General features: G+C 41.6%; 1 protein-coding gene across 13 annotated transcripts in view; it reads left to right on the top strand.

Annotated features, from left to right (window-relative positions):
* The window catches only part of LOC140458187 (calcium-dependent secretion activator 2-like), a 746,655-nt gene that overhangs the window by 646,412 nt on the left and 86,985 nt on the right, over window positions 1–13,258 (top strand). For 8 of the 13 annotated variants that reach the window (XM_072552408.1, XM_072552415.1, XM_072552407.1 and 5 more), the window contains 2 exons: window positions 7,648–7,795; window positions 10,546–10,560. In XM_072552408.1, the coding sequence (XP_072408509.1) occupies window positions 7,648–7,795; window positions 10,546–10,560 (163 nt within the window). The remainder of the gene's footprint in view (window positions 1–7,647; window positions 7,796–10,545; window positions 10,561–13,258) is intronic. The other 5 variants (XM_072552410.1, XM_072552419.1, XM_072552420.1 and 2 more) reach the window with 1 other exon arrangement.

Raw genomic sequence — 13,258 nt, 5'->3', positions numbered from 1 at the left:
GGTCAGGTCCACACCCCCCTACGACCCACCCTCCCATTCTGGCACTTTCCCCTGCCACCGCAGGAACTGTAAAATCTGTGCCCACACCTCCTCCCTCACCTCTATCCAAGGCCCTAAAGGAGCCTTCCACATCCATCAAAGTTTCACCTGCACATCCACCAATATCATTTATTGTATCCGTTGCTCCCGATGTGGTCTCCTCTACATTGGGGAGACTGGGCGCCTCCTAGCAGAGCGCTTTAGGGAACATCTCCGAGACACCCGCACCAATCAACCAAACCGCCCCGTGGCCCAACATTTCAACTCCCCCTCCCACTCTGCCGAGGACATGGAGGTCCTGGGCCTCCTTCACCGCCGCTCCCTCACCACCCGACGCCTGGAGGAAGAACGCCTCATATTCCGCCTCGGAACACTTCAACCCCAGGGCATCAATGTGGACTTCAACAGCTTCCTCATTTCCCCTTCCCCCACCTCATCCTAGTTTCAAACTTCCAGCTCAGTTACTGTCTCCTTGACTTGTCCGACCTGCCTATCTTCTTTTCCACCTATCCACTCCACCCTCTCCTCCTTGACCTATCACCTTCATCTCCTCCCCCACTCACCCATTGTACTCTATGCTACTCTCTCCCCACCCCCACCCTCCTCTAGCTTATCTCTCCATGCTTCAGGCTCACTGCCTTTATTCCTGATGAAGGGCTTTTGCCCGAAACGTTGAATGGTGTACTGAAGACAGGCTAATGTGTGTTACCCATATCCATAAAAATAGGAACAAAACAGATATACACATTTATAGACCTAATAATCTTAATTCCATTTCGTAGGAATTATAGAATTGTTTTCTGAAAGTAAACTCTGTGCAATAGTGAATAGCAAATATTATGGATTCATAAAAGGGAGATATTTCTCATCATTTTTTACCACTTTTTCACAGAAGTGGCAACCCAGTCAGGCTGCATGAATGCCTGTATTGTGATTTACTGAACTAAATACATCAGGATGCAGTTGAGAAAATTAGGATTCTTCACGTCTTAAAGGTCAACATGTCCCAGAAATAGTCAATCAAATATTGAACAACTCAGCTCAACCAGTATAGTTCAAGTCAGAAGAAGTTGTGGTGAACGTGTACAGTGCTTTGCATCACTTTGGGTGCTGCAACCCTACTTGTTGGAGCCATATCCACATAAAGGAAAAGAGTTGTGATTGTTGGCTGTCAGTCTTCTCGGCTCCAGAGCATCACTTCAGCATTTCATCAGGATAATCCTGGACCCAACCATCTTCAGCTGCTTCATTAATGACCTTCATAAAATCATAAAATCAGATGTGGGGAATCTGACGATTGCACAGTTTGAATGTTTCTGTTGCTAAAGTGAAATCAGCTGAAGTGATTTTAACAAAGTCAGCCAGGTGGACCTCATAGAATGTGAGTTCCCTGATTGGGGCTGTTAATCTGGTCCAATCTGGAAGCCCTGGCTGACAGAGATAAACAGGAGTGTCAGGCATCCTGTTCACTGAGAAATGGCACTGAGGGAGCTGGATCAGTGTCAAGGCCTCTCTACATATACATAAAGGGAGACTTGGTGATGGAATACTGGCCTCTGTGGCATTATCTCACTCGCAAGAAGAAGAAATTCATTTCCAACAGTTGTCTTTGAGTTGTGGTAAGCAGTTCTGGCATTCTGCCATTATTTGGGAAGCTTGATTCCTTCGATCCTGCCATCAAAGACTGGAGACAGTATGTGGAAAGAATGTGCTTTTTTTTTCAGGCAAATTGCATTGGGCAGATGAAAAGCAATGAGTAATACTCCTGACAGCTTGTGGACCCACAGCTTTTTCTGCTGTTGAGAACCTAACTTTCTCTGAGGCACCAGATACTAAAACCCTTCAAGAGTTTATGGATTTAGTTCAGTAATATTACGAACCCAAGCCTCCACTAGTCGCTTTTACTCAGCAATTCAAGAACCTGCGGAATGCATCTTGGGATTTTTGATAACGTTAAGATGACTGGCTGAGACAGTTTAACCCTCAATGAGATGTTGAGAGACTGTTTAGTATTTGGGATTAATGATGTAAAGATGCAAAAGCTCCTACTAGCTGAAGACTAACTGGCTTTCAAACAGGCACTACCACTGGGTTTTATCATTGGAAAATGTGGCAAGTGGAGCATGTGAATTGCAGGGTGTTCTGATAGATGTGGACACCCTCGCCAGTCTGACTGAGCTTGGCTGAACACCACTTGTGTGAAGGCAATTGTATAGTCTCACTCAGAACATATCCTGAACAGAGGGACTCTAGGTTAGCGCACAGCAAAACCCCAAGACAAAGCCAAGCCTTCACCAAACGGTTAAAATTATCTTCAAGATCCAGGCCGGCAAGCTACTGTAGTTGCTGCCGGTATGCAGACTGGAGACATTAGAAGAGTCCTAAATTGAGTAAGAGAACTCATAGGCCGGTATCCAGGAGAGTGCACATCCTGGAATATCCACCGACACTTGGTTTGGAACAGTTAAATTATTTATCAACATCCAAATCAGAACCAATCAAAATAAACATCTTGTTAAATGGTCACCTGATTCTGATGGAGGTTGATACTGGCACGGCACTTCAATGATGGCAGAATGAGTCTTTGACAACTTTCGCTCTTGATTCTGACCCTTAAGGTCACATAAGACCGCAGTAGACTGTAAACCTATACCAGGGGGATTATGTGTACAATTTCGGTTCCGATTTCTTATGAGAAGCAGCTGGTTCAGTCACCGCTGACTGTAGTCAAGGGCTTGGACCCAAGCTTAATGGTTGAAAAAGATTTGTCTAGACTAGTTCAACATTTTTTGATTAGAAAATGGCTGCCCTAGTGAAGTCCTAATCAAATAGAGTCATAAAGATGTACAGCACAGAAACATTCGGTCCAACTCACCATGCCAACCAGATATCCTAAACTAGTCATGTTTGCCAGCACTTGGCCCATATCTGTCTAAACCCTTCCTATTCATATACACATCCAGATTTCTTTTAAATGCTGAAATTGTACCAGCCTGCACCACTTCCTCTAGCAGCTCATTCCATACACGCACCACCCATCTGTGTGAAAAAGTTGCCCCTTTGGTCCCTTTTATATCTTTCCCATCTCACCCCAAGTCTATGCCCTCTAGTTCTGGACTCCCTCACCCCAGGAAAAATACTGAGTCTATTGATCGTATCCTTTCCATTTGTGATTTTATAAACCCCTACATGGTTATCCATCAGCCTCTGATGCACTAAGGAAAACAGCCCCAGCCTGTTCAGCATCTCCCTATAACTCAAATCCTCCAACCCTGGCAACATTCTTGTAAATTTCTTTGAACCCTTTCATGTTTCACAAGTTCTTTCCAATAGGAGGGAGACCAGAATTGCATGCAATATTCCAACAGTGGCCAAACCAATGTCTTGTACAGCCGCAACATGACCTCCCAACTCCTGTACTCAATACTCTGACTAATAAAGGAACGCATAAGAAACACCTTCTTCACTATCCTATCTACCTGCAACTCCACTTTCAAGGAACTATGAAGCTGCACTCTAAGGTCTTTTTGTTCAGTAACACTTCCCAGGCCCTTACCATAAAGTGTATAAGTCCTGCTAAGATTTGTTTTTCCAAGCACCTCGCATTTTTATCAAATAACTCCATCTGCCACTCCTCAGCTCATTAGCTCATCTGATCAAGATCCCATTGTATTTTGATGTAACCTTCTTCGCTGTCCACCACATCTCAAATTTTCATTTCATCTGCAGGCTTACTAACTCATATGTTCAAATCCAAATCATTTATATAAATGACAAAAAGCAGTGGACCCAGCACCGATCCTTGTGGCACACCACTGGTCATAGGCCTCCAGTCTGAAAAGCACTCTCCAACACCATCCTCTGTCTCTTAACTACGAGCCTGTTCTGTGTCCAAATGGCTAGTTGTCCCTGTATTCCATGAGATATAACCTTGCTAGCCAGTCTCCCATGAGGAACCTTGTCGAATACCTTATTGAAGTCTATATAGAACACGTCTACCGCTCTACCTTCATCAGTCCTCTTTGTTACCTCTTCAAAAACCTCAGTCAAGTTTGTGAGGCATGATTTCCCATGCGCAAAGCCATGCTGTCTCTCCAAATACTCATTGAGATGTACAGCACGGAAACAGACCCTTCGATCCAACTCGTCCTTGCTGACCAGATATCCCAACCTGCCAGCACCCGGCCCATATCCCTCCAAACCCTTCCTATTCATATACCCATCCAGATGCCTTTTAAATGTTGCAATTGTACTAGTCTCCACCACTTCCTCTGGCAGTCCATTCCACACACGTACCACCCTCTGTGTGAAAATGTTGCCCCTTAGGTCCCTTTCCCCTCTCAAGGAGCCCGTCAAAGCACCTTCACAGACTGAGTTCAGGGTTTACCTGGCCATTCTCATGAATGTGGGGAGCTGCATGTCCTGGTTTAAACTCTGGACACTGCCCCACCAATGCAGCTATGTCTGCATCCAATCCTGGGCACCAGACATAACGTCTTGCCAACATCTACATTTTGGAAACCCCCTGATGTCCCTGATGGAGTTGAGTTAGGATCTGGCAGCAACATTTGCTTGGGACAATCACCCTTGCTCCTCATAGTAATACATCATTGCTGATGGTGATCTGGTCTCTCTGGGTCTGATTGTGGTTGTGATAGCTGTTTGGTATCCCCCATCACCACTGGATGTTTCTGTTTTGACAGGGCTGAATCTTTCTGTGTCCAAAGTCTGATATTGTCAGCTGTGACTGGACGTGTATCCAGAAAATTAAAAACCATTACAGACTCTTCTGATGGCGGTCCCACCAGAATCATGGAAATGCTTCCTGGTCAGCAGGCAAGCTGGCATTGGCTCCTAGAGTTTTCTGAAAAACATTTGCATATTTATATAAATGATTTGGATGTGAGCATAAGAGGTATAGTTAGTAAGTTTGCAGATGATACCAAAATTGGAGGTGTAGTGGACAGTGAAAAATGTTACCTTGAATTACAACAGGATCTTGATCAGATGGACCAATAGGCTGAGGATTGGCAGATGGAGTTTAATTTAAATAAATGCAAGCTTCTGCACTTTGGGAAAGCAAATCTTAGCAGGACCTATACACTTTATGGTAAGGTCCTAGGGAGTGTTGCTGAACAAAGTGATCTTGGAGTCAAACACTGAGATGATGATAGAAAAACTGAGCACGTCTTTTGCACTACATGGACTCCCGGGTGTGTTGGTCACAGATAATGAGCTATCGTTTACCAGCAGGGAATTTGAGTATTTTCAAAAGTCAAATGGTACTCAACATGTAAGGGCAGCTCCATACCATCCATCATCCAAGGAGCTGGCAGAAGCAGCAGTTTAAACTTTGAAGGCGGACTTAAAGAAACAGCCTACAACTTCACCAGATACCAAACTGTCCCAGTTCCTGTTTGATTGTAGGACTACCCCTCATGCAACTGTAGGGATAGCTCTGGCAGAAATGGGGAGAAGACTCTGCACCAGGTTAAATCTGATCTTTCTGGACCTGGATGTAGGGTTAGGGTGAAATAGCATCAGGAACACCAATGCCAGACACGAGATTCTGTTAAATGAGACAGTTTACTTCAGAGGATGAAGCTTGGTCTAATGACAATGGGAAAGGCCCTGCATGGGTCAGTGCGAGGTCAGGATATGTGATGTACAAAGTTTGGGTGGGTGCAACAGTGCTAACCAAGCACGTGAAAACTGCAAACTCGCAAACGGTGTGGGGACAAAATGTACCCTGCTCCTCGACAACCTTTCTGACTGTTCCAGAACCCGTGAGTTCTCCCTCTCAGTCAAGTGTTGATGATACTTCGGAATCTGAGATGGACACGGCAGATGTTGCCACCTCGGCACCGTTTCCACCTGTACAAAAGAATACATTTCTTCCAAGATGCTCTGAGCGCAAGAGGTGGGCTACTTTTCATTACATGCCACCTGTCTCAAAGGCAGAGTTAGAGGAACCTGACCCGGTGCTGAAACACCCCAGCTGAAGCTCCAATAAAAAAGAACTGGCCTATATCCTCGGATTCAGAGTGGGGAGGGATGTAGTGACTGAAGCAAGGTCAGCCACCTGGACTTCATGGAATATGGGTTCCCTGATTGGGGCTGTTAACCTGCTCCCATCAGGGATCTATGTTTGACAGATATAAACAGGAGTGTCAGAGATTCTGTCCACTCTTGAGAGCTGGCTCTGATAGAGCTGGATTAGGGTCAATAGACAATAGACAATAGACAATAGATGCAGGAGTAGGCCATTCTGCCCTTCGAGCCTGCACCGCCATTCAATATGATCATGGCTGATCATTCCTAATTAGTATCCTGTTCCAGCCTTATCTCCATACCCCTTGACTCCACTATCTTTAAGAGCTCTATCCAATTCTTTCTTAAAAGAATCCAGAGACTGGGCCTCCACTGCCAGTGGAGGGTCAAGGACTCTCCACATGTAAATAAAGGATGGCTCGGTGATGGGATACCAGCTTCTCTCGAGTTATTTCAGCAGCCACTGGAGTTGTGCAACAGCAGCTTGTGGACAATGTCCACATTGAAACCTGATTGAAGACAGTTGGTTCTAATTGAGGGAATCCTTCTGAGACACTAACAGGTGGCAGAGTGTCAACCAATCTCCCATTCAGCATGCCAGCAGTAATGCTTGTCTGTTGCCAACTGAGTTTGGCAGCAGTTTTGACAGCTGCAAAGGGACCAGAGAAACAAAATAATTAAAACTGAATTAACAGAAATTAAATGAATTTCAATAATAGAATTCACTTGTAACTATCTTACACACAATTCAAAATATAATGCAAATTAACAGACTGGGTTGTCGATTTTATCCTTCCAAATACCCTGTCTGGTCCAAGTCTCTCTAATGCCATTAGTGGCCTGTAGTAGAGTGTGGATTGAGTTTGGCATGTTTATTAATATCTTTACTTTTGGGCGGATTTCCTTTCAATGACTAACAGATGTTTAACCATACCACAGAGGAGCACACACATTTAAGTTTTAAAAAGACAAAATGTTTCATAAGTTCACTATGACTAAAATCAGTTATTCAAACATGAACTGAAGTTTTTGATTTCTTTATTGATCATGCAAGAAGAATTCAACCCTGTGAAATTTATTTTCCAAGAATAATATGTGTTAGCATAGTTAGGAGCATTATCAGTCATGAAAGATGTTTGATCTTTATAATTAGTTTAGCATATTGGAGCCTCATTGTGCAATGGCATGACACCATTTTACTTGGTTAACTCAGCTGCATCCGAATGGGTGATATAAAGTGAGTGAGACAATAGTGAGTCTGAAAAAGGCCTGTAATTTGTTCAGTTTTTCCCTGAAACAACTCTCAGTACTTTTTGGAGGTCTGAAAAAGGCTGCCGTGTAAAAGAATGTAGCTGACGTGTGAAAGAGTAAATTTAAACGTTTACCCATCGGTTTTTTTTAAATTGAGATTTGTGTTATCATAACTGATTTTAAATGGGTTCCCTTTCATCTGCTTGCTTGCATATTTCTAATTCTTTGACTATTAGCAGTTTAACAGCAACTATTTACTAGAAGCAGCCATTACTGAAAGACGACATTTTTGTTTCTGTTAAACAGAACAAGAGTTGCATTTGAAGCCAAGTTACAAAAAATGAACAAGTCAACAGATTTGCGTGTTCCTTCTTCTGTCTGTACCATGATCAATGTGCTTGTGGACGCCAAGAAACAGTCTACAAAACTGTGCATTTTAGAAGGTGCACAAGAGGTAGACATTAACTTTATTCATTATTTCACTTCTGTTTGTATTTTCCACTGTTTATGTATTGATTGCTTGCTTTTTATATATAAATAACTGTTTTCAAATATTTCGAAAGTCATTTTATTTTAAAACATTGACTTTACATCTTGGGTGAACCTGAAGTTGTTACCATCTCTCCCACCATAAAGCCCCAACAGTTGTCTCTTAGGAATGAACACCTCGCGCTGTGGGCTTGTTTCCTGACAGTGAACTTTCCATAGAAATACCTGTCTGGGTTCATTGCTTTATGTGAAATCAGGACCTTATCATTTAGACCGCTTTAAATAGGAACTGAAAATAAGAATCTGGCTTTGGTGTGATCCCACAATAGAAATCATTCAGTACACAGCAAAAGAAAGGTCATGGATAATTTGAAGTTGTACAGTCAAAAATGTTTTCATATGCTATCGTTATGATCTTGGTGGAGATTGGAACATATCAGAATAAATCCGAAATCCCAGTTATTTAGTGGAAAAAATGAAGCCACAAGTTTCAATGGTTTAAAACAAAAGAAGTTTTAATGTGCAAAAGTCAAACAAAACAAATGCAAAATCAAATGTTGGGCAAATTCCCAAACACTCTAATTCAAAATCAATGTAAGTCAAACATGAATCAACAGAGAAATTACTGTCAATTATAACCAATAAATTAAAAATTAAACATTAGGTGACAAATACAACTAAGGCATATCTTAAGAATTAGCTCAGCAGCCCAGTCAACATTACATCTCTCTCATGATGTCCTTCAAAATTTTGCCTGTCTCACAAAGGACTTAAGTTGCTCCTCTTCTAGAATTTAACCTGATCCCCAGCTAACAAAAGAGCACAACCAATCCACACTCCATAGACATGGTCTTCACAAAAGATGGTCCATATCTGCAGAGCCTTTTCAACTCTATTTACAAGAGTCTGATGTTGTGGATCAGATGGCTCTGATGTTATGTTCAAGAACCTGAACCATCTGCAGCAACAATATGCTTTCCTATTTTCAGATTCTGTATTTGGACCTCACTTTCTTCAGATTTCTGTACTGCACCATGAGGCAACTAACTGAGTTCAGATAGCTCATTGTCCTTTTTATAGACTTTTATTCATGTTCAGTCTTCCCAGATATTTGGTTGCCATTCTTGGTTTCCATAGAAACTGCAAGGCCTTTGCAGTGTCCCTTTTCAGTTAAGATCTACCTCAGAAAATATGAACTTTGAAACTATCCATTCCATGTCACAATGAAATTAAAGAAAAAAAAATTAACTATTTTTCTGTCTTTACCTTTTTTCTGAAAGTGTTGTACAATTGTCAAGCAACAAATTGAAATGAAATAAAATTAGAAAAAATACAATATATTATTTCATGTATTATCTCACTATTACCATTCTATTGACAAAGTGAATGTGGTTTCAAATGTACTTAGAATGCTATTTAACCATTGTTAATGAGCTGAACACATTAGAAAATGTTTTGCAGTGTTTAGTAAATGAATTATTTGTATGAATGAGTGCTTTCTTCAATCATTGCATCAAAACATAGGGATTGATTGGTTAGGGTCAGCTTCTGGTTTTCTCGCAGATAGGAATCCAGCTTAACAGGATTGTATTCGGTCCTAATCACCTCATACGTGATTTCCAATTCTCAGCCATGCTGCGTGAATAACTTTCAAGTAGGAGTGTGAGTCCAGGGAAATTACAAAAGAGTATGTTTTACTTTCCCCAAGCAATGTAGTTTATGGCCTCCTTTTCAAATTTGAAAAAGCAGTACGCTTTATTGGGTGTATTGTCATCTTTGAAAATTTACTTCCATCGGGGACATTTTAGTCCCTGTTCCCGATTGTCAGAGATTGTCCCACCCACGTGTGAGATATTTTTCAAAAGGCCAATTGAGAGTTTCCAATTCAGAGCCCTGTCCAATCAAGAAGGGTGGGCAGGTTCCTGGAGGAACAGTCAAAGGACCTAGAGCTTTGTCAGTTTAAAGGCACCTTTTAGGAGAGGTGCACAGATAACAGGGAGAGTGTGTCAGTACCTCAGCATCAGGGTGACGTCCGAGATGAGCATCAGAATCAAAACTAATGCTGGGTAGTCCCCTTGTGCAGAGTGAACACCTTCCTCTGGATTAATTTGTGCTGTGGGTGAGACCAATCCTATTGGGAACATCTATTGAGGTGTGAATCTAATTCTACTGTGCTCCTACTGGCTCAACTGAACTGCCTGGATCAGCACTCAGCAGGAAACTGCTAGGAGGATCCTAGCGCACCATTCCTACAATCCTACTTTCTTTACAATTGGTACACTGTCAAACAGCAACTGATTCCATCACTCACCATAGGAATGTGGCAGCCTATTGAGCAGATGTTGACTTTTCACTTCCAATCCCACCTCCATTCATCCTTTGCTGGTCTCAGTAGATTATGTCCAATATCTTTAGTGTTCTTGGGGTGTCCATTATGGAGGAGTGATTGATTGTCTCCCCAGTGTGAGATTTAAACATGATCTGTTTCTTTTGCTTCTATCTTCATTGTATCAAAATAAATGTATTTCATCTAGTTCTTTCATTTGGTTGGCTTTTGTCATTATTATTTTGGATTAGTTTATTTTTAGTCTTAAATCATACCCTCATGATTTACAGATTGACATGAATTTTGGCTAAATGTTCATCATTGTCCTTTTGCTTCTTCCTGTGTTCTGCCTTCTTTTCTTCATTTATGTTCCCCATCTCCGGTTCCAGTTTAGTAAGCAATGGGTAAGTGTTGCTTTTGATTATTTTGTGTGCTGTCTTGTTATTAAGCTCTGACTTTAATAAAGAGAGATGCTCAGTGTGACATCCAATCATGTGCAGGAGCAAATTTTGGTGACTTCAAATTGGACAATTTGGAAATTGACAAGCAAGCAATCTTATTAGCTGGCTTCCACTCATACCAAATGCCAAAGGCATTACTAGAACTGAGGACAAAGCAGTTGGTCTAAATGTTTGAACCTGATTTGTTAACTTTTTAAAACATGTGTATTGGTAGTCAAACGTGCAAGAAAAGTATCAGTAGAAATTCAACAGTATACAACATTCTTTTTTAATTTCTCATCTTATAAAAGTGAAGGAATTGTTTCCTTTATCCAGTATCTGACAGAAGTTGCACTGAAAATAATTGCTGGCCTTAAAAGTCTGCACCTTGTGCACAGTAACTCTGTGAATCTATGTTATACAGACGTCTCATTTTCTTTTGCAGTTCTGCCCAGCCCCATCACCAAGAGGCCCCTTTCTTTCTCGACGAGCAATTTCAGTATGATCATATTATTGTGAACTTGTCAGTTTTTCTCTCTGAGCTGTTGTGCAGAACTTGTCATTGAACAAATTAAAACTATTAGAGGCATTTTTAAATTGTTGTAATAAATATGTTAACGGTGTTTATAATTTTGAAATGCCACAATGTAGAATTTATTTTAGTCTGATGGCTTTCTTTTTCGCCTGGTGTTGATGTCAAGCATTGCAAGGTTAAATGCCTCACAAAGGAGCTAGGAATCAAATCTTTGTGTGTCTAGTTCAACATGACACCTTAATCTCAAACTCAGAATAGTTCTGATATTATATCAACATGAATATTCCCATTGGTGGCAGTAAGCTGGATAATTTTCTCTAAGCTCTCACCCACAATGAGGCCGTGAGATTTCCACAGTTCATTTTGGTGCCTTACAACAACCAAAGAAGAGTAAGTGATCACCCCATCAGTTTGGGCTGGATTTAAGTCTGTAGTTACATTAGGGAAAAGACAGTTTGAATTCCCTGATTCTGCCCTTCTGTCTATGCTGAGTCAACTACATTCAATTGTGATTTAAGTAAGAGTCAACAATTGGCCTTATACTTATTGTGTGTTTGGCTTCTACATCGTCTGGCGCAAGTAACAATGGAGACGCCACTTTATTCTTCTATACCAACTCCTTCTGTGGCAGAAAAAATATGAAAATTAACAAAGTTCACGCCAATAAACAATGTGGAATGTTGACTTTAAACTATTATCAATGAAAAGTTACATTTAGAAGAAGATCTTGCAAGATAAAATTTTGCAGAGGAATGTTTAAATTTCGATCTGTATAAATTCAATACCAACATGCAATCTGTTGTGTTTTCACTTTTCGATAGAAATTTCCCCTCCCTGTGTAACATGTGTAATGGCGAGAAAGGTAGAAAAATATTGGGATCAGATTGTCAACTCAAGAAAAGGTTTCTTAATTTTTCCCTTGAGCCTTAAATAGTGTTTTCTGAATCACGCCACTAAATGGCGAATGCCTTATGCTTATGCATTTGCATCTCCTTAAAACCCCAACTTGCCTTATTTATTATCATTTCCAATTCCTCCTATCTTACATGAGAAATGAGGCAGTGCAAATTCCTGACCTGTATGTCAGAGCTGCTGGTGACTGCAACTTGCTGAATACAACTGCTTCTTCCAATGTCTCTGCATTCTCCATGGTTACCATCCTCCTTGACCCCTCTTCTATGCAAGTTGGCATGAGCAAATGACCAGCATCACCATATCATCATGCCTGCTCTTGGAACAACTCAGACACCAGGCCCTTCAACTTTCTTAGGAGCTCAGGGACATCTATGAATTGCATGCTTTTTCCAAGCTGCTTTGTGTGTGGAAACAAACGTCTATCCAGTGCATCTACAAAGGATGCTTTTGCACTTACATGGACACATGCTTTCTATATCTCTATACTTGCTTTCTTAATGCTGTCTCACAATAGTGCTTACCTACCAGCCCCATATTGCTTTCTTAGCACACATGGTCTTTAATGCTCAGTCACAAGCTGCCTGACTCTCTGGTTTGCATTGCTTTTTAGCACAGAGGGAAAGGTATGCAGCATGAGACAATAGGGAGTGCTGAACAGTCTGTCGGTCAGACAGGAATGGACATGATGCCACGTCATCTTCAGAACTGCAGCAAGTACCAGCAATTTACATGGCAAACACACTGCATGTGTTTCAAGCAAAATGCAATGTTTGAAAGATCAGTCCTTAGTCTAGTGAAGAGAGACTACAGGCAGCCAGTGGGTTTGGTCACAGTCAGTGAAGAGGCTCATCCAATTCCAGGCTGCTGGTTTGTCCATGGTCAGTCAGGCACTTAAATGTGTCCTTGCAGCATATAAGTCAATACCAGGAGAACTGTAGAGACAGTAGCCCAGCAGGTACACTGTCATATTTGTGACTGTCCTGCCAAGTCAGTGTGGGTAGTGGCCCACAGTCAGTGCTGAGGATTTGCTCACTAATGATCAGAGAGTTTATCATGGGCTGTCCCTGGAGTCCTGGAAAAACCAGGCAACTTGAATCTGGGAACAAGCTTCATTGTGCTCGGTGTCTCGAGGGAATGGTCTCTGTGAAATAGGCTGGTTATAATTGTCACAGTGGGATGTCTGAGTCAATAGGAAAGGTTCAGACAGGTCAC

This window comes from Chiloscyllium punctatum, chromosome 32 (assembly GCF_047496795.1).
Source record: "Chiloscyllium punctatum isolate Juve2018m chromosome 32, sChiPun1.3, whole genome shotgun sequence".
Taxonomy (NCBI): domain Eukaryota; kingdom Metazoa; phylum Chordata; class Chondrichthyes; order Orectolobiformes; family Hemiscylliidae; genus Chiloscyllium; species Chiloscyllium punctatum.
This window is presented reverse-complemented; position numbering and strand designations above follow the sequence as displayed.